At 40.5% G+C, this 27,712-nt stretch overlaps 1 protein-coding gene across 3 annotated transcripts in view; it reads left to right on the top strand.

The window, feature by feature from the left end:
* RIMS2 (regulating synaptic membrane exocytosis 2) overlaps positions 1-27,712 on the top strand; it is a gene marked incomplete at its 5' end in the record, with an annotated part of 744,128 nt that overhangs the window by 648,343 nt on the left and 68,073 nt on the right. For all 3 annotated transcript variants that reach the window (XM_084618867.1, XM_084618865.1, XM_084618864.1), the window contains one exon: positions 18,676-18,917. In XM_084618867.1, coding sequence (XP_084474993.1) covers positions 18,676-18,917 — 242 coding nt within the window. The remainder of the gene's footprint in view (positions 1-18,675; positions 18,918-27,712) is intronic.

The raw sequence follows: 27,712 nt of genomic DNA, 5'->3' as shown, positions 1-27,712 counted from the left end.
CTTCCTGGGAGAAATAGAGCTGGAGTCAGTTTTTGCCTGGATTAAGCATTATGACACTAAAAATTGGCATCTGTTTGATATATAGCTAAAACACAACTACGTGTTTTTTGTGTAATGCATGTTAGTAAAATCACAGTATAGATCAAACTTCTTAAATAATTTTTCTAGGATTCCCTTATTTGAAGCTATTCTGTATCCATGCTGCTGTGTCCTTTTGTTTGTATCAAAAACAATTGTTTCTAATACTAACTCATTTTAAAGTCCCTTATAAATAATACTCTGAGAATAAAGTAACTGAAAGAATCCTTATGTAAGACAAACAGACCCCGGTCGTCGGTGGGTGGGATCGAACCTGGGATCTCGGGAATTTATTGCAAGAGCCTCTACTGCATGAACTAAAAGCTACCTGGCTGTTAGCTAAGGCTGTAGAGCAGACTTATTAATTGCATACTCTCTCTCTAAGTGGTCTCAGTGACACTAGGTGGGACAGAACACCACACCCAGGAGGTGTGTGGGTTACACTTTGTTCAATAGCTTCTAGTTTAAAACTTTATTTGGACTTCATAGTTAATTAAACAATTCAGTCCTCATGTTATGAAAGGATAATATTTTTTGTGTCTGATCAGAAGTTTAGTGTATTGTTTGAACTGTTTCTAGTGTTGCTTCAGTGAATCATAGTTCAGTTTGTCATGCCAGCCTTGTGATGCATAATACTATGTTTTGTAGAGAATGCTCCCTCCTACACTAATTATTTTTGTCTCAAAGCAATGACACTTCTCTGAAAAATGAGCAACTTAGATCCACCGTCATCTCTTGTAGTACCTCATTCTTCAGTTCCTTCATTGAACTGCTATATGTTCTTTGAAGGTTTGTGCATTTGATTAAAATTCTGCAAATATATCCTGCCTGGCAATGTACAATATGACTATGAAAGAACTTGGCAAGATTCCATAGACCCAAACCCAAAGAAAGTAAGAAACTATATTAATAAAATAGTTGTTAGTGTGAAGGGTGCAGAGTGATAAAAATGATTATTTATGGTTTGTATTATGGTAGATCCAATCAGGGTCATACTTCCTGCTAGGTTTTGTCCAAATACACAGTGAAATGTCAGGGTCCGTTTGTATACTTTAAGACTCTCTTCCTAATGGGCTGTTTTGGTGCTTCATAGCGTGCTGTCCACCAGTGATTAGCTAAGAATTGCTAAACTATTGACCATGGGAATTTTGGCTGGCAGACCTCTTGCACCCCATCCATCTCCTAATTTGCAAAACATTGTCTTCCAGAACCGCAGAGAGATGTTGCATCCAGACCTGCAGTCGTGACTGTCAGGGTTCCCTCCCCACTCTGCACTCTAGGGTACAAATGTGGGGACCCTCATGAAAAACCCCCTATGCATATTTCTACCAGCTTAGGTTAAAACTTCCCCAAGGCACAAATTCTTTGCCCTTGGAAGGTATGTTGCCACCACCAAGCGATTTAATAAAGAATCAGGGAAAGGACCACTTGGAGTTCCTATTCCCCCAAAATATCCCCCAAGTCCTTCTACCCCCTTTCCTGGGGAGGCTTGAGAATAATATCCTAACCAATTGGGATCACAGTGATCACAGACCCAAACCCCTGGGTCTTAGGAAAATAGAGAAATCAGTTAGGTTCTTAAAAGAAGGATTTTTTTTTAAAAGGTAAAAATCACCTCTGTAAAATCAGAATGGAAAATAACTTTACAGGGAAACAAAAGATTCAAAAACACAGCAGAACTTCCTCTAGGCTTAGTTTCAAAGTTACAAAAAACAGGAATAAACCTCCCTCCAGCAAAGGAAAAATTCACAAGCAGAACAAAAGATAATCTAACATGCCTTGTCTGGCTTTTACTTAAAATTTTTGTAATATGAGAGACTTTTAGGATGGTTTATAGAAGGAGTTTTCTGACCTGATGCTTCTCTGCATCCCAAGAGAACACACACACAAAAAGCCTCCCTCCCCCCCATCCCCGCCCTACGATTTGAAAGTATCTTCTTTCCCCATTGGTCCTTTTGGTCAGGTGCCAACCAGGTTATTTGAGCTTCTTAACTCCTTACAGGTAAGGAGGAGTTCTAGGCTACCTTTAGCTGTATAGTTATGACAGTGACATCTTACAATCTGGATTTTGGCTGGTTGAGCACCATTGACAGACTGTTTTTGGAAGGTTCAAGAAATTCTCATCCAATACAGGAAGTTGTCTACTAGGAAGACTACTTCTCCAAATAGAAACAGTTCTCTATATGGACAGCTCAGCATAAGCTGATCCCAGTTGAGGTTCCGATACCACAGATCCTCCACTTCATGCTGCATTTAAAACAAGCTGGATTGGTTGTTTATTTTGCTCAAAGTCCACCTTGCAGCAATAACAGTATGTCATGCTCTGATATGGTCATACGCATTCTTTCAACATCTAATGGTATCAAGATTCCTCACGGACTTCCTGCATACTTACACACCTGTTAGAGACCTGACTCCTATATGAGATCTCAACATCCTCCTCCTCAAAGGTCATGGAGCCTCTGTTCAAGATGCTATTGGATTGTTTGATACATCACTTTACCCTTAATACAGCCTGTCTGGTGGCTATCAGCTTGATGTAAAGGATAAGGAATTTCCAAGCCCTTATGGCCAGACCTCCATATTGATGCTTTCACAAGGACAAGGTGGTTCTGAAACTGTACCCTAAGTTCATCTCTAAGGTGGTCCAGATTTTCACCTGAATCAGTTGATTTAATCTTTCAGTATTCTTTCCAAAAGCATATGCAACACTAGTAGAGGAGAAGTTGGATGTGTCCAGAGCCTAGCTCTATTACCTGGATAGGACCAACTCCTTTAAGTTGTCTCCTCGTTTCTTTGTGGCAGTATCCAGCTCATTGAAAGGCCAACTTGTCTCATCATAGAGACTTTCTAAGTGGATCAAGTAATGTATTAGTTAGCTAGTGAACCACTCCCTCCAAACATTATGGCACATTCCCCCAACGTACATACAGCATCTTCCGTCTGCTTCAGAAATGTGCCAGTATCTGAGCTCTCTAAAGCAGCAATGTGGAACAACCCTCTGTACTATGCCCCTCAAGTATTCCGCCCTTGACGTGGTGGCTAGATTTGATGTTTGGGAGAGTAGTATTCCAATCATTATTGAACAGATGTAGCTGGTACTGCTCATTCCCACGGTCCAGAGGGAATACTGTTTGTCAGTCATCTACAGTGGACTCCACACTGAGGCATGAAGAAAAGAGAATGGCTGCCCTAGAGTAGCTGTGTATTTTTTCAAATGTTGCCATCAATGTGGATCCCACAACCTGCCCTTCATCCTGGCTTTTCAGAGTCCTCAGCAACTCACGCTGTGTCTACATGGCCACTTTCAGTGCCAAAACTTTAGTCATTCAGGGGTGTGAAAAGCACACCCCTCACCGACAAAAATTTTAGTGCTGAAAAGCACCAGTATAGACAGTGCTTTATCTCTGGGAGCCACACTCCCAGTGATAAAGCTACCACCGCTCATTCAGGGTGGTTATTTTTTATCTCCGGGAGAGCTCTTGCAATAAAGCGTGTCTATGCTGCTCACATCACAGTGCTGCCGCAGTCACCTTATAACATGGACAGTGTAGACATACCGTTACGCTTTGAATTGCGAAGCAATTGAAGAAGGGCGGTGACCACCCCACCTTTTATGCCCTCATATGGGTTCACAGGAAGGCATGAAGCACCTGTGTAGCCTTGATGGACATAGCTATTTGAAAGACTCCAATCTTGCATCTATGATTGCAAACCTATAGTGGGATCCACACTGACTACAACATCTTGAAGAACCACAGTTACTGTAGGGCAAGTATCTGTTCTTCAGAGTCTATATCAGATATTAAATAATCTAATTCCAGTAGCCATTGCCATCTGATTCTTGCATAATTTAATTAACAAGTTGTTTAGCTTCTGGTGTGTTTGCTAATTAGGAGAACGCTTCCTTATAGATAATGTGTTTACTCAAGTAAAGATGATAAATTGTGGCTTGTCTTACCCTGAAGCTGTACATGATTTTTCTCATAGACTCATAGAAATGTAGGACTGGAAGGGACCTCAGATAGGTCATCTAGTTCAGTCCCCTGCACTGAGGCAGGACTAAATATTATCTAGACCATCTCTGACAGGTGTTTGTCTAAACTTTTCTTTAAAACCTCCAATGATGGAGATTCCACAACCTCCCTAGATAATTTGCTCCAGTGCTTAATTACCCTGACAGGAAGTTTTTCCTAATGGCTAACCTAAATGTCCTTTGAAGCAATAAAAGCTTCCCACTACTTCCTGTCCTGTCCTCAATGGCTAAGGACAGCAATTTATCACCCTCATCTTTATAACAACCTTTTACATACTTGAAGAGTGTTATCATATCCCCCCTCACTTTTCTCTTCTCCAGATTAAACAAATCCCCAGTTTTTTCAATCTTTCCTCATTGGTCATGTTTTCTAGAACTTGGATTAATGTTGTTGCTCTTCTCTGGAATTTCTCCAATTTGTCCACATCTTTTTCAAAGTCTGATGCCCAGATGTGAACCCACTACTACAGTAGAGGCCTTAACAGTGCTGAGTAGAGTGGAAGAATTACTTCATGTGTCTTGTGTACAACACTCCCGCTAATACATCACAGAATGATGATCATTTTTTTTGAAACCTTATTACAATTGTTGACTCATATTTAGTGTGATCCATAACCCCCAGATTCTTGTCTGGAGTAGTCCTTCCGAGGCAGTCATTTCTGATTTTGTATTTGCGCAATTGGTTATTCCTGAGTGTAGTACTTTGCATTTGTTCTTACTGAATTTCATCCTATTTATTTCCAACCATATCTCCAGTTTGTCAAGGTCATTTTGAATTCTAATCCTGTCCTCCAAAGTGCTTTCAACCCGTCCCAGCTTGGTATCATCCTCAGACTTTACAAGAGTACTCTCTATGCCATTATCCAAATCATTTATGAAGATATTGAAGCATACCCAGGACAGGTCCCTGCAGCACCCCACTCAGTATGCCCTTCCAACTTGATTGTGAACCATTGATAACTATTCTCCGAGTACAGTTTTCCAACCAGTTGTGCACCCACCTTATAGTAGGTTCGTCTAGGCTATTTTTCTGTAGTTTGTTTATGAGAAGGTCATGTGAGACAGTATCATCTCTGTATATTTTGACAGTTTATAACCTCAAGTCTGAAAGGATATGAAAAGATCTTTTTTTCTACAAGATTTTTCTCACTTTTCTGGCTTGATTTAAAATTCTGTCTCTGGTAGTTTTAGCTCTGGGACACAAGGTAGATTCAGGATGTGGTTGATCAGCTCACTACATTCTCTTCATTTCAAAATTAACTTTCCAATTCTTCCACGAATAAACCTCTCAAGCAACCTTGCAGTTTAGTTGTATTCTTGGATTTAATAAGCATTGTCAGATCTGAAAACAAAAAGCATTCCTCTCTGACTTTCCACCGTCAGTAAAGTAGGCTACAATTCAAAAAAGTATTTAAACGTGCTTAACGTTCACTTCAAATTTAAACCTGTGTCTTAAGTGCATTTTTAATAGGGATGCTTTCAGGGCCATAATGTGCAGGCTTGTAGAAGGCCAACTGCCCTTTTTAAAGGTGGAAACTTCATTGTTAACACACTATTGACAAATGTTGTTGTTTGGTTGACAGTTTTAGGCAGACAGGCTGTTCACCTTCTTAGCTGAAAGATGTGGATAACTGCTAGATGGTTCAGCCTCATGAGTTCTGTTCCACTGATTCAGTCACACTTTAATTTATGTCTAACCCTGATCTCTGATTGACCCCCCATATTTACAGATTTATATGAAACTAAAAAAATATAATAGTACTAACTAACTCATCCTTGCTACATTTCTGGGAGTTAGATAATTAAGTATTATTTACTTCCAATCTTATACTTAGTTCTCTTGGTCAAACCTGTTCTTAATAGTTCTATAGTGATAAAAGTATGTTAAAGCAAGAGGAGAATTCATTTACAGAAAGGTTCTACAAATAAGAGAAAACTATTATCATGCAATTTGGCACTCAGATTTTGTCTTTGTTAGAAATTTTACAAGGTATTGAAATATAATGTCCTGAAGAATAGAAAAATAAATATCTGAGATAGGAATTTGCATATCTGAAATCCTTATATAGTGTAATTTTATCAAATAGAAACTTGTGCCAAGATATGTTAGTACTGAATTCTTGTCTTGAAATGCCAAAGTGAGGGAAAGATTATAACACAGAATCAGGTCTATGAAATTCATACAAGTTTATCCCAGCAAAGGGTGTCAGTACAGATACATATGTGATAACATTGTAATGAGGCATCTCATGGAGCCTGACTACATGGAACTTTACTGCCCAGCAAGCCACAGTATGAATCTACAGCACAGTAGTTTGCCATGCAGTAACATCACTGCACACCCAGCTACAATGGGTATAAATAGTAGTGAGGCATTGGCTAGGGTACACCCCGAACACTAGGATATACCATAGACAGCTCTTTAAATGCCCAAGCAGTGCCTTTGGCAGCAGGGAGGTGATATAGACTTTCCTTGTCGCCTCCCTCCTGCCAGAGCCTTTTCTTGCTGCAGTGAGAGGCTCTGGTAGCAGGGAGCTGCTGGAGCATATCCCTGCTGCCTGTCCCGCACTGGAGCCTTTCACTGTCGCATGTAGCTACACACTACAGTGAGTGTGGACCCACTCTGCCTTTCGCTGTGGCGTGTAACTACATTTACTCTCCAGGCCACCACAGGTGTAGGCAAGTATAGATAAAGTCTAACAGTCCCAGAGTGCACTTTGTGTGTTGCCTATTGTTTCTATTTTTATACACACATGCTTTGCTTGAATAATGTTTATATATAAGAGAGTAAATTGAAGTCACCTATGTATTCACTGATGAATTTCTCTTCAGAGAAATATTGCGTGTTGAGAGCATTCTTTTAAACAAACCATACTCATTATTTGCTCAATTGTTTTCAGTCAACCTACTAATTATAAGTTCAATTAAATAAATCTAATAATTATGGTTTAAGGGAGGGTAGCTGTTAGAAGTTTACATCAGTTGTATAAATAGGTAAGAATGAGTCAATACAATATTTTTTTGGCCAAAAGAGGACTCTAGGGACCAGTCATTATAATTATAATTCATTATAATTTCCCATTGTAGTGTCTCTCTCTGATGTGAATTGACAGATGAATACATGTATTAGCCTGAAGCATAGTTCCCATGGAAATGTTACTTTCTACCTCATCGTTGTTCCAAAAATGCTGTTATTGTTCAGTTTCTTCAGCAAATCAATGGAATGAAAGCATCTTTGAATATAAAACATCTATTAAGATTTAAATTCCTTTCTCAGTTGTAAAAAAGGTGTGTAAGAAAATCTTGAGGGGTCTGCTGACCTCATGAGAGACAACTATGATGAAAGATCTTTCTGGAGCACTTAAGAAATCATTTCCCCCCTAAAACGTCATAGTATGTTAGTTCATTACAATATCCATTCTATGGCAAAATGAAATGTTAGAGTTATAAATAAGGCTACATTTTAATCACGGTTTTTTTAGTAAAAGTCACAGACAAGTCACAGGCACATGGCCTCTTGATGACTTTTACTAAAAATAGCTATGACTAAAACGCGGTAGAGCTACCCAGCGGCCCCACAGGTGCTGGGGGAGGGAGGCCCAGTTGCTGAAGGGGGGATGGGCAGCACTCCTGCAACTCCCATTGGCTGGCAGGTGGCCAATGGGAGTTGCAGAGGTGGTGCCCTGGGCGGAAGCAGTGCTCAGAGCTGCCTGGCCACGCCTCCGCCTAGCAGCTGAGTGAGGGGGATGTCACCACATCCAGAGACCCCCCCAAGTAAGCGCTGCCCAGAACCCACCTCACCCCATGTCATGCCCCAACCCCCTGGCCCAACCCACACCCAAACTCTTCTGCTGTGAATGGGGGAGACTGCACCAGAGACTGCCTGAGCTGCCCCTGAGCCAGGCGCACCTGCTGCTGTAGAAGTCATGGGCAGAGGTCACGGAAAATCACGGAATCCATTACTTCCATGACCTCCATAACAAACTCACAGCCTTAGTTATAAATGCTTCATTTTAATAAAGAATCATTCATTAAAGAAGTAAGAAAAATCACAAGGAGGTATTAATATTGGCATTTTTATTGGAAAAAAACAAATGATTTCAATGTAAATCAGATTCTGATATTTACATCTTTAGTATAAAGACAAGAAAGTATTGCTGGCCCAAATTTATTTTGCAAATTAATTTGCAATTCAGGCTTTAAAAAATAAAAAAAAACAGTAACAAAGTTCTACAAGATATCCAATAAGTGAGATACAGTTTTTTAGATTATATCACTAGATAAAAAATGATAATCTAGATCTATCTTTTGATTCTCTAAAAACTATTTATATTAACAATATTGTAAATATAAGAAAGAGGCAATGTTTGGTCATAAAGTTTTTATTAAAGCGTATTTCATAAGTAAGTAATAAATAGTAAAATATTTGATATACACACATGAATAGTTGGCTTTCAGTTATACTGGGGAACACAAGTGATAATTTTTTTTTACTTTTTCTGAGTAAAAGAAAATTAAATTAGATACTTATGTAAGTAACTTATCACTGATTATGCAGTTACTGAACTGTAAAATTCCATTTTCTCAGTTGTGGCTCTGTAACCTATGTGAAGTGAACTATGTTGTTTCCTGCAACAGATATTCTTGATTCAGGACCAGATTCTGATACATACTTTTAGTTACATTTAGTAGCACCGTACTCAAAAAGTAGTCATAATGACCTCAGAGAAACTACCCTGGGGGCAAGGTACTATTTCATGTGAGTCAGGTGTCCACAATCTGTCTCCAACCATTAAGTCGGCAATATTCAGAATCTGGACTTTAGCAACATCATCTTGAATTACACAGAGAAAGAAATTACATAACTAACACTTACCCTTATATGTAGGCTTGGCAGAATTCAATTTTTATTTTTTATAATTTTGACAGACAATATCAATATTTATTTTAAGCTTTTTTAATATTGTTCATGATTTTAAATTTTCACAGTTTAAAATTATGGGGTGTCAAGGTTCCTTCCCCACTCTGAACTCTAGGGTACAGATGTGGGGACCTGCATGAAAGACCCCCTAAGCTTATTCTTACCAGCTTAGGTTAAAAACTTCCTCAAGGTACAAACTTTGCCATGTCCTTGAACCCTATGCTGCCACCACCAAGCGTATTAAACAAAGAACAGGGAAAGAGCCCACTTGGAGACATCTCCCCCCCACCCAAATATCCCCCGAAGCCCTACACCCCCTTTCCTGGGGAAGGCTTGATAAAAATCTTCACCAATTTGCATAGGTGAACACAGATCCAAACCCTTGGATCTTAAGAACAATGAAAAAGCAATCAGGTTCTTAAAAGAAGAATTTTAATTAAAGAAAAAGTAAAAGAATCACCTATGTAAAATCAGGATGGTAAATAACTTACAGGGTGATCAGATTCAAAACACAGAGAATCCCTCTAGGCAAATTACAAAAAGACACAAAAACAAGAATATACATTCCATTCAGCACAGCTATTTTACCAGCCATTAAACAAAAGAAAAGCCAACGCATTTCTAGCTAGATTGCTTACTAACTTTTTGCAGGAGTTCTGAGCTGCATTCCTGATCTGTTCCTGGCAAAAGCATCACACAGATAGACAGACCCTTTGCCCCCCCACACACACACCCCCAGCTTTGAAAATATCTTGTCTCCTCGTTGGTCATTTTGGTCAGGTGCCAGCGAGGTTATCTTAGCTTCTTAACCCTTTACAGGTGAAAGGGTTTTGCCTCTGGCCGGGAGGGATTGTATAGTTCTGTATACAGAAAGGTGGTTACCCTTCCCTTTATATTTATGGCATGGGGTTTAAGCATTTTTTATTGTACTTGATTTACATTTTCCCAGTTGTTTCTCCAATTATTGTCTCTACAGTCCGCTGGACAGTCCTTTGTAACTTATCAGCGTTGGCTACTTTATCCTACCAACTATTCTTCACAAGCATCTCTGATGGAATGCATTAATTTTTTATGTGGGTTTCTAGTACTTGCCAAGTTTCAGAACAATGTAACAATGTGGAGATCACAATGGCATTGTATAACTTTATCCTGCTTCTTGTGTGAATCTCCTTATTTTTCCAGATATTTGCCAGTCTTGAAAAGGAACCACTTGTCTTTCCAATTTTTGCTTTCATCTCCTTATGGAGTTAGCCATTAGCACTAAATTCTGCTTCCACAATATAAAAATTTGTTAACCATGCTGTATTCTTCATTATCGATCACATGTACATCATCATTGCTGACTCCTCTTTCAACATTCATGACTTTTGCTGTCTTTCGGCTGATTCTTAATCTTACTTTGGTAGCCTCACATTTGACATTGATAATGGCCTTTTTCCTAACATCATCTTCTGTGTCCAACAGAACAATGTCATCGGCAAAGTAGAGATTTTGAAGTTTTCATTACTCCACATAATTCCTGTATCTTCCTTTGATGTTGATTTTTGCATTATGTAATCTATCACAATGCAGAAGAGGAGAGGTGATAAAGTGCATTGCTGTCTTACTCCAGAGACAATATCGAGCCAGTTGGTCTCTGTACTTTCTTACAGCATTTTGAACCTTCATACAGCATCTTAGCCGCTACCACTATCTTTCTAGGAAGTCCATGTTGTCACAAGATCTTCCATAGCAATTCTCTATGAATACAGTTGAAAGCTTTGGTGAAATTTAGGTGGTTCAAGACTGATATTCTTTGATAAGAAAGCCCTTTCTCAATCAGTCATCCCAGGCGTTGTGATTCCCTCTGAGACCTTTTCCACTCAGCTTATCCAGAACACCTTGTCTAGTTCTGGAGAATGCTTTATCCAGTTTTATAAGATCAAAATATTCAGTTCAACTCCTGCTCATCAAATAAGTTATTTTATTATACAGCTCTATGCCCATCTTATACAGGCTTAGATGCAGGGGGGTTAAATACAAAGTGAAACCATAATTCCAAATCAAGTCACACAATACACAGTTTATATACATTTTTCCTAGCTATTAACATCTATTCTTCTTATATCTAATTGGTTTGAATATTGCATGGATCATGTAAGGCCCAATCACTTATGTCCTCACCTTACCTACATTTCAAGCTTATCAGTTCACGGTGTTCCCAGTTATCTCAACCAGTTCGAAAACATTTTCTCCATCACTTAATCTATCACACCCTTATTTAAAGTTTAATTTAGCACTCAAAAAATCTGAATTTGTCCTACATTTTGTGACCCAAGTAAACTTTCAAAATTACTAATTTTTACTTTTCACACAAAGGAAAGTTTGAGATTTTACACACATTTCAGAAGCTGAAGCCCTTTCCTTCTACATTAGTTTGGTTGACAGAACTTGCCTGAATGAAATCTACTTCATTGTCTAAGGTAGACAAAGCAGAACATGATCTTATGCTTCCAGTTAACTAACTGTAGTGAACTAGCTGACTTTTCTAATATGTAGTTCTTTAATAATGAGCTACAGTACTCTATGTCTAATGGAATTATAGTAACTTTGTTTGACAGCCATTTTAAGCACCTTGCAACAGATTTATTTAATGGGGATGACTGTTTGAACCTCTTTCATTTAGGGGGAATGGAACAGCTCAGCCTAAGGATTAGTAATGGCATATTTCTGAGTCTTGTGGGAGCATTCACTGCTCTACATATTTTGTGGGTAAACAGAAGACTTTAGTTTGGAGTGCTATCACTCTAGGGCCTTTCCTTTCCCCAGCATTACAGTCATGTATTAAATAATGCAAGTTTTATTTGCTACTAGGAAATGAACAGTTTTTATCACACAATTTGTATATAAGTACCACTTTCTTACAGGATGTAAGTACCACTTTCTGAGTCCTGCAAGGATTTTACTGTAAGGTAGTCATGAAGATAGTTGCTCTTCCCAGTATCAACCTTCTCTGATCTTACAAGGATTTTATCATGCAAATGATGCTGACACTGCGTATTACTTCGTGTTGACTGGAATTGCCCCTCTGTGCTGTAACCCCTAAAGGTGTCCAAGATAGACACAGCTGGGTTCTCATAACAGTTGCCAGAGCAGTTTTTAAGAGAATATGCTGCCACAGGTGAAAGACCCTGGTAGTAGACAACCACTTCTTTCCTTCCCTATCCCATCCTATTTCAACACCTCTTAGGTTTCTGTTCAGTTCTTGGAGAACATTTTACACATGTGCTAAACCTGGAATGGTCTTTTGAGACCACAGCCCTATTTGCTCTCAGGGCAAGTCACACTTGGCACCAATAATAGAATTCTGAACAGGATACTGCAAGTTAACACTCAGAGTTTCTTAAGCCAACCATGGGATTTTCCTGCATAGGATATGGCTTCGCCCTGAGCTTTTAGCTGCTCCTTCCTATTTAATCTCCATTTCTTATGTAATATAGAAAGGCAGCAGCCTCCCCATAGCTAAGGTTGCAGCCAAGGTCTTACTCGAAGGGTGATTATGGATGCCTTTTACATTTAAAAAATAAAAAAACCCTAATTGCTTCATAATCTCCTGGTGTAAATCTCATTGGAAATTAAAAGACTCAAAGATGGCTCTTTATTTTCCCAAATTGCCTAACATTTCTATGGCTCCTTTTTGTACCTACTTATTTGACAATCTGGACTAATGGGTATCCCTCCTGTTTTACAGACTTGCTGTCAAGGTTCCTTCCCCACTCTGAACTCTAGGGTACAGATGTGGGGACCTGCATGAAAAACCCCCTAAGCTTATTTTTACCAGCTTAGGTTAAAACTTCCCCAAGGTACAAACTATTTTACCTTTTGTCCCTGGACTTTTTTGCTGTCACCACCAAGCGTCTAACAAATATAACAGGGAAAGAGCCCACTTGGAAATGTCTTTCCTCCCAAAATCCCCCCAAGCCCTACACCCCCTTTCTGAGGAAGGCTTGATAAAAATCCTCACCAATTTGCATAGGTGAGCACAGACCCAAACCCTTGGATCTTAAGAACAAGGAAAAAGCAATCAGGTTCTTAAAAGAAGAATTTTAATTGAAGAAAAAGTAAAAGAATCACCTCTGTAAAATCAGGATGGTAAATACCTTACAGGGTAATCAGATTCAAAACATAGAGAATCCCTCTAGGCTAAACCTTAAGTTACAAAAAGACACAAAAACAAGAATATACATTCCATTCAGCACAACTTATTTTATCAGCCATTTAAACAAAACAGAATCTAACGCATATCTAACTAGATTGCTTGCTGACTTTTTACAGGAATTCTGACCTGCATTCCTGCTCTGGTCCTGGAAAAAAAAACACAGAGACCAAGAGAGAACCCTTTGTTTCCTCCCCCTTCAGCTTTGAAAGTATCTTGTCTCCTCTTTGGTCATTTTGGTCAGGTGTCAGCGAGGTTGTCTTAGCTTCTTAACCCTTTATGGGTGAAAGGGTTTTTCTTCTGGATTCCTTCCGGCCAGGAGGGATTTAAAGGTGTTTACCCTTCCCTTTATATTTATGACTCTTGTTAAACTGAATGACCAGTCATTGGCCTCCAAGATTTTTTTTCTCGCTCCACAGTTGTATTTCCTCTACAGACTAGCTCCTGCACTTTCCTCTGCTTAAACTCTGCCTTGGCTCTAGGTAGAGACCTTTGCCTCCTCATGTAGCAATCAGCCAGACAGCAGAAAGTTATAGGTCCCCAAATTTCTTTAGTGGAATGTTCTTGGTGCCAAATTTAATGCCTCTTCTCATTTTCCCTTGAGACCATGTGGAAGAAACCCAGTCTCACAGTCTCCCATCACTATTATAACAAAGGCCGTAGCAGTGTTGGCAGACCACCAGGCTCATCTCAGGACCGAGGTTTTGTGTCCACCCTCTTATGCTCACCTCATCAGGCAGCAAATGTTCGGACCTCAGGCTCCTGCTTCTCCTCCCACTTCAGGGCAGACAACATATTCCACAAGTTTTCCAAACTGCTCTGGTCCTCAGCAATTTTTCTTCCTCTTCAGGGTGAGTGGTGCATTAAAGAGGCCTTACTATTTATTTGCTGAGCAGTCTGACAGGTTCCAGTACACCAACCTTTCTCTTTCTGCAAGGACAGAGCACCTCTGCTGGTATCTTAGGGACAGTCACCCATAAGAAAGTTTCTCTCAGGCTCGGGTCATGTGAGCACTCCAGTTCTACCTCCCCTCGGTGGGGCAACAGGGAACATTGTCTGAGGCCGTTACTCCTAAAGCATGGGCCTTCAGCTGAGAGAGAGTGAATTTCAAGCAATAAGATATTTTTTTCTGGAGGAGTTCTACCCTGAAATCTTACCCTTAATGGGTCAAGCTGTCTAAGAGTCTAAGGCTTCTCTCACTAATGAGGCTACCCTGTCTCTATACAGTTACTCATCACCCCTTTTAATTGTCTGATTCATCTTCTGTTCCTCAATCAGACACTGTAAATGTGAGTCAGGATCGAAAAGGAAAAGCTCTGTAATTTGCAAATTCTGTCTCTCCTCACATCCCATATCCCTTCACTTCTCCCCCTCCACCCCCCCACCCACACACAAAAGGAAATATCTCCTTCCTCTTCTATCATCTTGCTCCTCGGAAGAGCCCGACCTTGCTGGTTTCTTTAGTTCTGAATAGTGTTCATTAATCAAATCATATTGATTCTCCAATAGGCTTCCCAGTCCTTGAAAATGACTCAAGGATTCACAGAAGAATGAGAAGTAACATTTCCTTGATACTGAAGGGGAATATGTTTACTCTCCCCCCAAATTTGGCCAAGATAATCCCAGAGATTTGCAGTGATCCAGATTCCCCACCTCTTAATCTCCATATATTTCCTATGTTCCCTTTGGCTAATAAACCCACTTAATTAGGTAATCCTGGGCCACTCATGACTTATCCTTGGAATATTTGGGATGGAGATGTCTGACTTTCATTCTCCCTTTCTCTGTAGTTATCATGTTGAAGTGAGTGGCTAGCCCACCTCCTTATTCAAGGAGCCAGATCAATGAAGGAGGCACTCTCTAAAACTGTCAAGAGACTGGTTATTGTACTTCCTCTGCCCAGTCCGGCTGGCACCCTGGGGTAGATGAAGTCTGACTCTGCTTTTATAGGCATCATCAAGGGAAGAGTTTTCCTAAAATGGGGAACCCTGTCCATTAGACTACATGCATCCGATGAAGTGAGCTGTAGCTCACAAAAGCTTATGCTCAAATAAATTTGTTAGTCTTTAGGGTGCCACAAGTACTCCTGTCCATTAGGGGATTGGGTTTCCCTGATCTCAGGCCCACTAACAGCCCCCACCATCTCTGTGGTGTCTCTAGACATAGAAGATGTAGATCTGCTCTGAAAGTCAGCATAATTGTCTTTATTTTTCACAATTAAACATATTCAAGTATGCAGTATTTTTCCAGATGTTTGCACTTTACTATTTATAGATAGTGCCTAGGTTTGCCTAGTCAGGCCACTACTGCTGATTAGCTTGTAAAGTAGGTACCCAAACATAAAAGCAGACTTCCAGTAATGTGAACTGACGTACCAATTGCTTTGTTCATGCTGGATTTTTCCTTCTCCAGAAAGGGGGGAACAGACTCAGCCACCCAGTACAGTGGACACTATATTTGTGTATATATGAGTGTATAATAATGGCGTAATGTGTGCGCTCTGGACGGCACCACATACGCTCAGTGAATATGTTTATAACTGCATAACGTCTACTGTGGAAACTGCAAGGATCAAAGACACCATCCCTGCTTTTTCAAATGGATGTGGAACAAAATAACATCTATTCGACATTGGTGAGGCCTCATCTGGAGTACTGTGTCCAGTTTTGGGCCCCACACTTCAAGAAGGATGTGGATAAATTGGAGAGAGTCCAGCGAAGGGCAACAAAAATGATTAGGGGACTGGAACACATGAGTTATGAGGAGAGGCTGAGGGAGCTGGGATTGTTTAGCCTGCAGAAGAGAAGAATGAGGGGGGATTTGATAGCTGCTTTCAACTACCTGAAAGGGGGTTCCAAAGAGGATGGCTCTAGACTGTTCTCAATGGTAGCAGATGACAGAACGAGGAGTAATGGTCTCAAGTTGCAGTGGGGGAGGTTTAGATTGGATATTAGGAAAAACTTTTTCACTAAGAGGGTGGTGAAACACTGGAATGCGTTACCTAGGGAGGTGGTAGAATCTCCTTCCTTAGAGGTTTTTAAGGTCAGGCTTGACAAAGCCCTGGCTGGGATGATTTAACTGGGAATTGGTCCTGCTTTGAGCAGGGGGTTGGACTAGATGACCTTCTGGGGTCCCTTCCAACCCTGATATTCTATGATTCTATGATTCTATGAACAATGGGCCAGAGGGCTGCTGTTGCCTGTGCAGAGGCACAAGTGAGAGAGTCACAGCATTAGTCTGTGCAGGGGTGAGGACATTTGCAGCCCCACTATTCACTCCAAAGACAGTAAGAGGCAGGGTTATGGCCCCAGTCCTCCTCTGCACTAACTAACAGAGCTGGCTGGCTCTACAGGGAGCACATGCTGGATCCCCTGAAGTGGATCCACTCTTCTTGAGTAGCAGGAGCTCCAGGAGGATTGACTTCATATGACTGTGGCTAAAAGCCACACTGGAGCCCTATGCTGGCGGAAATCACTCACTCCCTGTCTCAGTTCTGTGTTTAAAACAAACAAACAAAAAGCCTTTGTTAATCTTTGTGGTATCACTACTTGTAAGCAAAACTGTGTTAATTATTTTCTTTGCCTCACTAAAATATTCCACTTTGTTCTATTTTTACTATCCAGCATTGTGTCTAAAGCAGAATTACCAAGAGTAGGCGCCTACCAAATCGAACTAATAAAGGGCGGAATCCTATGCAAGGAGTTTCCATGGAAGTCAACATGGAGACCTTGTAGCAGCAGACTCAAAGTTAACACAAAAGTGCAGTACTGTAAAGTGTTGCATATATTTCTATCTTTCTGAAGGGAGGACTTTAACTTTTTCCCAAACTGTCCACATCATATGTCTCAGACAGCCCTTTTTCACCAAATGGTATAACACTGATCTATGTAGTTCTCACATCATGATTCATGGAACACTTATAGGTGAGCGTGGAGCTGCTTCTGTCACAGTGCTTTGCCATTTACCAATTTTCAAGTTGTGATACTTCATGTTAATTGTCCCCCAGTCATGGATGATTGGGGTTTCCAGAGGATTTTTTGACCAAGTAAACTAAACAAACCAAAATAAATACCCCCCTGTGACTCCAGCAAAAAGAAGTACCTATCTGCACCCTGCCGTGCAGCCACTTTGTGTGTTCTGTGTAGGGTGTTTCTTTAGTGTAAATAATACATTTGTGGATGACAGCTATGTTGGAGTGGCAGCAAACATACAAAAGGAGAGAATCAAATTGCAGTGTCACCTAAGCAGTATAGTGGGAGATGCAGACAGCAATAGGAACACGGTAGTAATAAACGTATGGCACAGCCAGGGCCGGCTCCAGCATTTTTGCCACCTCAAGTGGCAAAAAAACAAAACAAAAAACCTTGCCGCCAAACATGGAGCCAGTCCTGCCGCCCCTTTACATTTGCTGCCCCAGGCACCTGCTTGGTTTGCTTGTGCCTGGAGCCAGCCCTGAGCACAACGCAGATACAAAATGCAGGGGAGGAAAATAAGCAATTAGCCCTGTCCGCCATGTTGAAGCAAGCTTATTTTTATTTAGTCTCTCTAAGCCTGCCCTCATATCGCTTTTATATGTAATCAAGCACCATAGTTCCTACAGGGAAGGTGAGGGATCAGGACTGGGAGGTTGGGGAGTAACTTGTTCATGATCATTGGGAAGTGACTGTGAGCAAGTCTTTCTTACCAAGGAGTCTGCACTGTGCAATGGTTTGGGAATCACTGATCTGTATGAGAGGCTGATCACTTGCAATTATAAGATAATATACCCAAATGTCAATATAGTGTAAATAAGTTTTAGAATCAAGAAAGAGCTTACTCAGGAAAAATAATCCAGTGCAAAAAAACTATTCATCTACTCAGGGATTCTGCAGCATTAGATTTTTAGTTAAAAAAAATGACATTACAGATGACACTTTTGATGCTTTATTTGCGTTGCCTCTTTTGCCTGGCCTAGGCAATCTTTGCTTAACTGATTTGCAGAATCTGCCGAGTGGCAGACCGGAGGAACAGGTGTGTGTAATTTGACTGGCCAAGAGTTAAACATGAAAAGGAAATACTGAACTAATAAATTGTATATTAAATATGAAAATACATGATGTTTTCACTACATTTACAAATGCTATATAAGTGTATTTACCATTATACTATATGTAGATAATATACTTTTAAGAACTTTCATAAGTAGAAGGAAAGCCTTTTAATTAAAAAAAAAGTTTAACAAGTGAAGTATATGATTAAAGAGAGAAAACCAATAAAGTGCTAGCAGGAACTTGACAATTAAAGTTGTTCCTCTCTACCTCTAACAAAAGCAAAACCCTACCTGTGTGAATTAGCTGCTTTGCTCCTACAATCTCCCAAAACTTTTCATCTGAACCCCATCCTTTTCTGTCTTCCCCTTTTTACTCTTCTGTTGTCTATGTTGTTTGTCCATCCATCGGCTGACAGTGTCTTTACATCCAAAATGCAAAGCAGACAGATGGGTGCCTCAGGAAAGAACATGACTAAGAGCACCAGCATCGGCGGGGACATGTACACGCTAGAGAAGAACGATGGCAGCCAGTCTGACACAGCAGTGGGCACTGTGGGGACTAGTGGCAAAAAACGACGCTCCAGTATTGGCGCAAAGATGGTAGCGATTGTGGGTCTGTCACGAAAAAGCCGCAGCACTTCTCAACTCAGCCAAACTGGTAGGAATCAGATTTTTTTAGTTTGTGATTTAAATATGTATAATATATATATATATATATTACAATGTAGTCATTTGAATGTAATGCTGCAGTTGCCTAATTAACAGTATTCTAGGGGAAAAGAGGAGAGTGGAAACTTTTTACCTGGCTGAACATTTATCAAACTGTTTTGTTTCTTTAGCAAAGATCCTCCTACCGATTGGACTGTGGCTTGTGTTTTTATGCTTACTAGAGCACACCTAATGCAATAATCCTTTCCTTTTCAGGAACCAATGTGAGTTGTGCTTATGTTTTGGGGATTGTTATTAATGATTTGTGAAGGATCACTGAAATGCAGTTACAGAATTGTCTGTCTTTTGTTATAAACATTCTTTGTATATTTCAGTCCTCTTTTTCTCACATTTGAACTTGCAAAATTTATTTGATGTGGAACAGTTTTCATTACCAAGAAGGTATCTTATATTTTATTGGATTAGTATAACCATTTTATTGATCAGTACTTCCCTTCTTTTCAATTTGCATTTGTCATTGCTTTTTACATTTACCAGTTAACATTCAATACCGAAATGTTCTACATAAATAGGGATAGAGTTCTATTCTGACTTAATACCAGGACATCCAGAATCAGTGTTAGGTACTTTGTTTATTTCATACCTTACATCTGGAAAAAATCATTTATATATAATTCACTCTGAAAAGCTGTCATTAGCAATTAAGGAATTTGAGTAAAACTACTGTTTCTTACAAAGGAAATTGGATATTTTATATTAAAATGTGTGTGTGTAGTATGCAGTATATAGTGTATGCTCATTAATATTCATACAAAAGTAGCGTGTTATGTTGGTATGTGGTTTATACTAAATACAGTAAAAAACAGCTCACTCTCTTCTGTTCAGACATGCATGGAGAAATTATTATTTATTATTTGTATTATGGTAGCACCTAGAATTCCCAACTGAGATCAGACCCCCATTGTACTAAGCACTGTTTAGAGATGCAATTAGAGACCGTCCCTGCCCTGAAGAGTTCATAATCTACATAGAAATTACAGACAAAGGGAAGGAGAGAAGGAATATAACAGAGTGAACAATGTCACAAATTTCCAGGTGTCACAAATTTTTGTTGTTTTGTTTGTAAACTTTTTTGGATGGTGTTTGTTGGGAGTGGATTAGCTGAACTGAGAAAGGGGGAACAATGGAATTGAGCGGGGACAATGAAGGGAGGGGATAGGAAAAAACAGAATATGCGGGAGGAGAGGAGCATGGAGTGAGGTTTAATGAAGAGTTAGTCTCTAAGGTGCCACAAGTACTCCTTTTCTTTTTGCGAATACAGACTAACACGGCTGTTACTCTGAAACCTGTGGGAGTTGGGAGGCTGTTGTACCAAACAGCCCAATCATCAGAGGGGAAAACATAGTCAGAGTGAAAGCTGTAAAAACAGTCAGACACTGGTGATATCATCAGCACCCTAAGATCCCTGCTGCAGTTAGTTGTCTCAGCTCCTGCCAGCTCAGTTTCTGGCTGCAGAAACTGCAGTGCTGTCTGATGTTTCTCTCTTCCCCAAGCTCACATATCTGAGTGGGAAAGGATGGGGTTACAAAGGTGCCACCTTATGGAAGCTCTCCCTTGCACAATTCTGGGAAACCTCTAACTGGGTGTGCAGTTTGCCCATGGCTAGATGCATGTCCACCTAGACATGGTGTGCAAGCAAATCAAGGATTTGCACATGCAATAATGTTCTTGTAATGTAAAAGTGCAGATGTGTGTGGATTTCAGAGCTGAAAATAAGGTGCTATATGATTAGGGATGGTCTGTCAGGACTCCCTTACTATGAGAGGCATCAAATGATTTCAGGATGGATGTTCAGTTCATACTATATTGTTCTCTTGGAAGAGTTGGAAGATTGCCATAGCCTGGATCCAAAGTAAGACAGGATCAGACTAAATATCATGTTGAGATATTTGTGTGGCACAATATTTTTAATATGAAGTATCTCCATCACTACTTTTTAAAATCAGTTGGTCGCTATTTTGTATCCTGTAGTTATAAACAAAAACTAGGGGTAAAATTTTCAAAGTTGCCTCATTGAAGTAGGAGCCTGACTGCCATTGATTTTCCTGGACTGAGAAGCAGGTGGTATTTTAAATAATCCCCAAATATAAACAAATTCATTTCACTATTAGAGTTGTGAAAGAAACCAATTAAAGACAGTACAGTAATGACAGACAGGCAGACTTTTGCTCAGCTTTTCCCCTTATGTAGTTGGAGTGAGGGCCTAAGTTAAGAACAGATTGTTAAACTTTTCAAATTTAATTTACTTACAGGTAAGTTCCATCTATTTTATCCACTGGGTCATTTTCTAGTCCTTAGACTATAAGACCTAATGACAAAACACGAAACGTGCTGTAAATTACTTGTAAGTAAATTTTAGTATAACTAGGAAGCAATGGATACTATTAAAATAGCAAAGCACTATCATGACATAGAAACTGTCTGAAATAAAGGGAGTAGGAAATTAATTTCCAGCAATACCAACATAGTTCAACGGGTATCATATTTAAGCTGTCAGCTAAGCGTCTCTTAAATTGGTATGCCAAGGCTGAAACAACAATTATGAAATAACAATACAACATTTGTTGAAATTGCCATCACACTTACAAGTACTTAACTTTTACTGTCCAAAACATGTTGGCCAATTTAAGTCGTTACATAGCGGTATATTAAGTCGCTATAAAATTGCCTTCTGATGCCTCCCAGTTATATGTTGTAGTTGTCTTTGTTTATATTTAATGGCTAAAAACTGTTACAGAATGTGGCTTTGTTTAAAAAGCTGAGTTCATCTCATGACCGTTTTTGTGGCTATGAGTCAAACATCCTGTATATTCGTAATATAATTCGATAAAAGAGCTAATTTCTATTGTCATTTGAATTTAACTTTGTGTTACAGGCAAATTTAATGCATTCTTTGTTGTTAGTAGATGTAGAATTGGCAAATTTCGACTCTAGGGATGAATAAATTAATGTACTCTGTATTCTAATCTTTAACATTTGTTTAATGCATTCAGATGTTTTTGTTATTGTTTATTTTTGAGTCCCAAAATTATGTTAGATACACATGAAAACAGTCCCTGCCCTGAAAAGATTAATTCACCAAGACATAACAAGTGAGTGAACAGATCAACAAGAGGGAAGAAAAGGGGGCAAGGAGACAATAACAATATCATATTGCTACTCGATAAAGCATGTACACATCATAATCTTTATGGTTCTGTGTGTGTGTGTGTGTGTGTGTGTCTCCCAATAGGCTTTGTAGCAGATGTGAGTATTCAGGAAGGATTTGAACCTCAGAGATGTCTGAGGTTGTCAAGGCTACATCGTAGGTTAAGTGGAGAGGGCAGGGGGCAACATTAAAGTAGAGCAGATCTAGGATGAAGCCATGAAGGCTAAAGCAAGCAGAGAGGACTGAATTTGATTTAAAATGTTTTGCTATATTTAGTTTTAAAGTGACTTTTCAGTGCTCCTGAAAGGTGCTATCTTGATAGTTTGACAGCACTGGAAACCTATCTCCACAGAACAAATACAACACAGGGACTATGCTGCTTCATACTCCCCTACTTCAGACATATTCTGAAGATCCACCTTCAGTCGTGAAAGGACATATTTGTCAACAGGCTACTTTGATCCTTGGCCTTTTTGCTGAGATTGTCAACCAAAGTGCCAGATGTTAATTGAACTAAATACATCAGAGGACACCACAAAGCGTAGTGATCCTGTAGTAGATTTACAATGATTTTGTAAAAGCGATGTTGCAGTAAGTTTACAATAGGATTCAATTTTTTCTTGGTCTCCAATTTATCTATTTTGAATAAATGAATTGTTTCTATCTAATCAGATTGTGATATCATCTACGTCTTTATACCATCCCCATAGTATCTGAGTGCTTCATAACAATGAAATTAATTCCCTCTTGTGGAGTACCACTTCCCAAAGTCTGAAGTTGGATTTAGCCCAGATTTTAACCACTGATTGGCAGGCTACATTGGTGCTCAATGCCATCCCAAAGTGTAGACAAAGCAAGCTGAAATGTACATAAGTGGAATTCACACTGGTGTCAAGCCAGGGTAAGTTGTCTACATTAGGCATTTGCATTAATGCAGCTCCTCCATTGGCTGACAACAGGGCCAATTCCCCATGTGGACAAGCTTTATGAGTTTTTCAGGGAATATCTAATCTTTCTTTTTCACTGGCATTTTTAGGTGGGAAATGCCTATAACAGACAACTAAATATTCCACATAGTGAAAAGGCCTAATTCACTTATGCACCATTTTCAGGCCCTCCCATTCAACAGAAGGGGCATTGATTAAGGTTGCCAGGCATCCGTTTTTTTAAACGGAACGCCCAGTCGAAAGGGAACCTGGCTGTTCCAGTCAGCACCACTGACCGGCCTGTTAAAAGTCCAGTCAGCAGTGCAGTGGGGGCCTGGAGCTAAGGCAGGCTCCCTGCCTGCCCTAGTTCCGCACGGATCCTGGAAGTGGCTGACAAATTCCTGCAGCCCCTATGCGCTGGGGTGGCCAGGAGCTGGGAGGCTCCATGCACTGCCCCCGCCCCAGTGCCGGTCCTGCAGCTCACATTGGCTGGGAACCGCAGCCAATGGGTGCTGCGGCAGGCGGGACCTGCGGGCACTGCGGTAAGCACCGCTGGGACCCTGCACTCCCTTCTGCACCCCAGCCCCCTGCTCCAGCCCAGAGTCCCCTTCTGCACACCAAAACCCTTAGCCCCGGCCCCACCCCCAGCCAGAGCCCTCATCCCCCCAACCCCTAACGCAGCCCACAGCCCCCTCCTCCACCCCAAACCCTTCATTCCTGGCCCTACCCCAAGCCAGAGCCCTCACCCCCTGCACCCCAATTTCCTGCCCCAGTCTAGAGCTCCCCGCCTGCACCCCAAACCTCTCATCCCCGGCCCCACCCCAAAGCCTGCACCTCCAGCCCAGAGCCCATCCCCCCTCTTATCCCAACCCCCTCCCCCAGCCTAATGAAAGTGAGTGAGGGTGGGGAAGAGCGAGCGACGGAGGGAGGGGGGAGGGAGTGAGTGAGGGTGGGGCCTTGGAGAAGGGGCAGGGCATGGGCAGGGCCTTGGAGAAGGGAAGGCAGTGGACCGGGCAAGGGTGTTCGGTTTTGTGTGATTAGAAAGTTGACAACCCTGGCGCTGGTCATGATGATAACAAAAACTTTACCACCCCTAGGATGGTAAATCTAGAAGATGGGATTTGGGTTTGTGCAGAACTATTCCTATTGTCTTCTCCTTTCTCCGACTAATTGTCCAATCAGAGAATGTGAGGTATGAGGAAGAAGGGGGAAGAAATAATGGGGAGAGAATAGTTATCTAACAAGGCACTGTAAGTTTTCCCAATAGGTCATATGAAACTGTGATATAGCTAAACAGAAAAGGAGTACTTGTGGCACCTTAGAGACTAACAAATTTATTTGAGCGTAAGCTTTCGCGAGCTACAGCTCACTTCATTGGATGCATTCAGTGGAAAATACAGGGGGGAGATTTATATACATAGATAACATGAAACAATGGGTGTTACCATACACACTGTAACGAGAGTGATCACTTAAAGTGAGCTATTACCAGCAGGAGAGCGGGGGGGGGGGGGGAAGAGCCAGAAGAATACCCAGAAGTCACCTACTACAGGACAGGCCCAACAAAGAAAATAACAGAATGCCACTAGCCATCACCTTCAGCCCCCAACTAAAACCTCTCCAACGCATCATCAAGGATCTACAACCTATCCTGAAGGACGACCCATCACTCTCACAGATCTTGGAAGACAGGCCAGTCCTTGCTTACAGACAGACCCCCAACCTGAAGCAAATACTCACCAGCAACCACACACCACACAACAAAAACACTAACTCAGGAACCTATCCTTGCAACAAAGCCCGTTGCCAACTGTGTCCACATATCTATTCAGGGGACACCATCATAGGGCCTCATCACATCAGCCACACTATCAGAGGCTCGTTCACCTGCACATCTACCAATGTGATAGATGCCATCATGTGCCAGCAATGCCCCTCTGCCATGTACATTGGTCAAACTGAACAGTCTCTACGTAAAAGAATAAATGGACACAAATCAGACGCCAAGAATTATAACATTCAAAAACCAGTTGGAGAACACTTCAATCTCTTTGGTCACTCGATTACAGACCTAAAAGTGGCAATTCTTCAACAAAAAAACTTCAAAAACAGACTCCAACTAGAGACTGCTGAATTGGAATTAATTTGCAAACTGGATATAATTAACTTAAGCTTGAATAGAGACTGGGAGTGGATGGGTCATTACACAAAGTAAAACTATTTCTCCATGTTTATTACCCCCCACCCCCCACTGTTCCTCAGACGTTCTTGTCAACTGCTGGAAATGGCCCACCTTGATTATCACTACAAAAGGTTTTTCCCCCCGCTCTCCTGCTGGTAATAGCTCACCTTAAGTAATCACTCTCGTTACATTGTTTATGGTAACACCCATTGTTTCATGTTATCTATGTATATAAATCTCCCCATTGTATTTTCCACTGAATGCATCCAGTGAAGTGAGCTGTAGCTCACGAAAGCTTATGCTCAAATAAATTGGTTAGTCTCTAAAGTGCCACAAGTACTCCTTTTCTTTTTGCGAATACAGACTAACATGGCTGCTACTCTGAAACCTGTACCTAAACAATTCTTCTTCCCCTTGGTACTTACACCCTTCAAATACTTGTAGTCATTATTTAGCTATGCTGTACAGTTTGAGTTGTTTAGACTTTCATTCTAAATCAGTCCCTTCCTAGGCCCTTAGTAACTATTTGTAAGCTTATTGTTGATGTTTTTCTGATGTTGAATTGGCCCAGAACTGTCTGTATATATTGTATTACTTTTAAGCTAACCTTTGAACTTTGAATAATTTAAGCACTATATCCAAATGTACAGACACTCTTTCCTTAACCTGTGTATTATATAATTTTAACATTAAGTTTATTAAAGAACTCGCTACTATATAAAAGAACTATTCCTAACAAGTACTTGACATAATGCCTCTGTGTATACAGACCAAACTCAGACTGAATTTTTGCCAACATATTATATTGCAAGCTCATATTCAATTTGCTGTCTTCTGCTTTACTGCTTTCCAAGTATCAGCCTCCCACTGAACCTCTGTTAGATTTCTTTCCCCAGGATGAATTTTTGCATCTCATGAGTAGTTCTGTTGTCTTCTGTCTTTAGATCTCATCTCTCTAACTCCCCTTACTTTTATGTCCTCATTTGTACTTGCAGTACCTCCCAAGTACGTGGGTTCTGAGTGTTCTATGTGCCGTTACCTCTTTTGCAATATCATTATTAAATATTTTAAATAAAACAAGGCAAAACACTTATCCCAGTGCATATCTCCTCTCCACCCAACTTGACATGGTACCTTTTATTATCATCTTTTGTGTGTGGTCTTTTGACCAGTTTGTCCTTTATCATCTAATGCTGTTTTTTACAGTTTTCTTATTCTCTAAGTGCTTGCTCCTACAGAAGTTGAATGCCTTCAGGTAGGTTCTGAGAGTACTGAATTGCCAATAAGGGCTTTCAGACTGGTCTTCCAGCTACCTTCATCACTACTGATCATAAGGTGTTGCTGATATTTTATGACCTACCTGACGTGGACAGATTGCTACAGAATGATTCTGCACATTTCTTTCTGCTTGTTCCTTGAGAGTGATGTTGGGTAATTGCTAGTTCCTCCACACAAGGGTTTTCATCTGTGAGGTGCTGCATAGATTAGTCCTATCACTTCTACAACATCCATCAAAGGAGACTGAGAAAATATGGGTTGCAGCGTAATCTGTTTGCTGATAACACCCAATTCTGTTTCTCCTATTCTGACCTAGGCACTGTTATTTCTAGGCTTTCTCAATGCCTGGCAGAAGTTAGAAGTTGAAAGAAAGCCAGCTGGCTATAGCTTGGCATGGGAAAGTTGGAGATGTTGCTGATGGGCAAGGAAAATTGCTTTGAGGGCCTGGCAAAATCTATAGCTTCTCCATCAGCTGCAAGTATCTGTTTGGCCTTTCTCCATATGGTCCACAATCTGGGGCCTTACAAGAATCCTATCTGCGTGTAGACTGTGTTACTTTCAGTCATATGTGGATTTTTCACTGATCATCCACTCTTTGTAAGTACTTGGCTGGACTCATGCTCTCTATTCAGAAGTTGTGGGTAGGTGAGAATGTAATGCCCACCTAGATGCTAGAGACCGGACATTTTTGTTATTAGGCCTGGCCCTCTTAAACTTGCATCATCCAGAAATACAATTAAGCATGAACCCTGGTCATATTTAGAAAGAGCTGCCACCTTTTTCCATAGGTCTTCCCACTGATCAAACAATGACATCTTGGGTTCATATTCTAAGGGCAGAAGGGACCATCATTTCGTCTGAGCTCCTGTATATCACCGGCCACTAATGTCATCAAATTAGGCCTGTATTGAGCCCAGTATTTTGTGTTTGACTAAAGTAAATCTAGTTCCTACTTCACTGATCAGATTAAAAGATGTGGGATGTTGGCATCAGGCAACATGGAACCTAATTTTCCAGGATGGTAGTGCACACAACTCTCTTTGAAGCACCCCTTAAAATCAGGACCATGGTGTTTTGTTGCTCTGATTTGGCTTTTTAATAACTTAGTTGAAGCATTGTAAAAACACACAGATACCATGGTGATACACACTCTTTACATGCTGGCAATAAACTTATCAGCTATCGGGGTT

This window comes from Lepidochelys olivacea, assembly GCF_965140295.1.
Source record: "Lepidochelys olivacea isolate rLepOli2 genome assembly, chromosome: 2".
NCBI classification, from domain to species: Eukaryota; Metazoa; Chordata; order Testudines; family Cheloniidae; genus Lepidochelys; species Lepidochelys olivacea.
The sequence above is the reverse complement of the archived record's forward strand: the minus strand, read 5'-3'. Positions and strand labels throughout refer to the sequence as shown.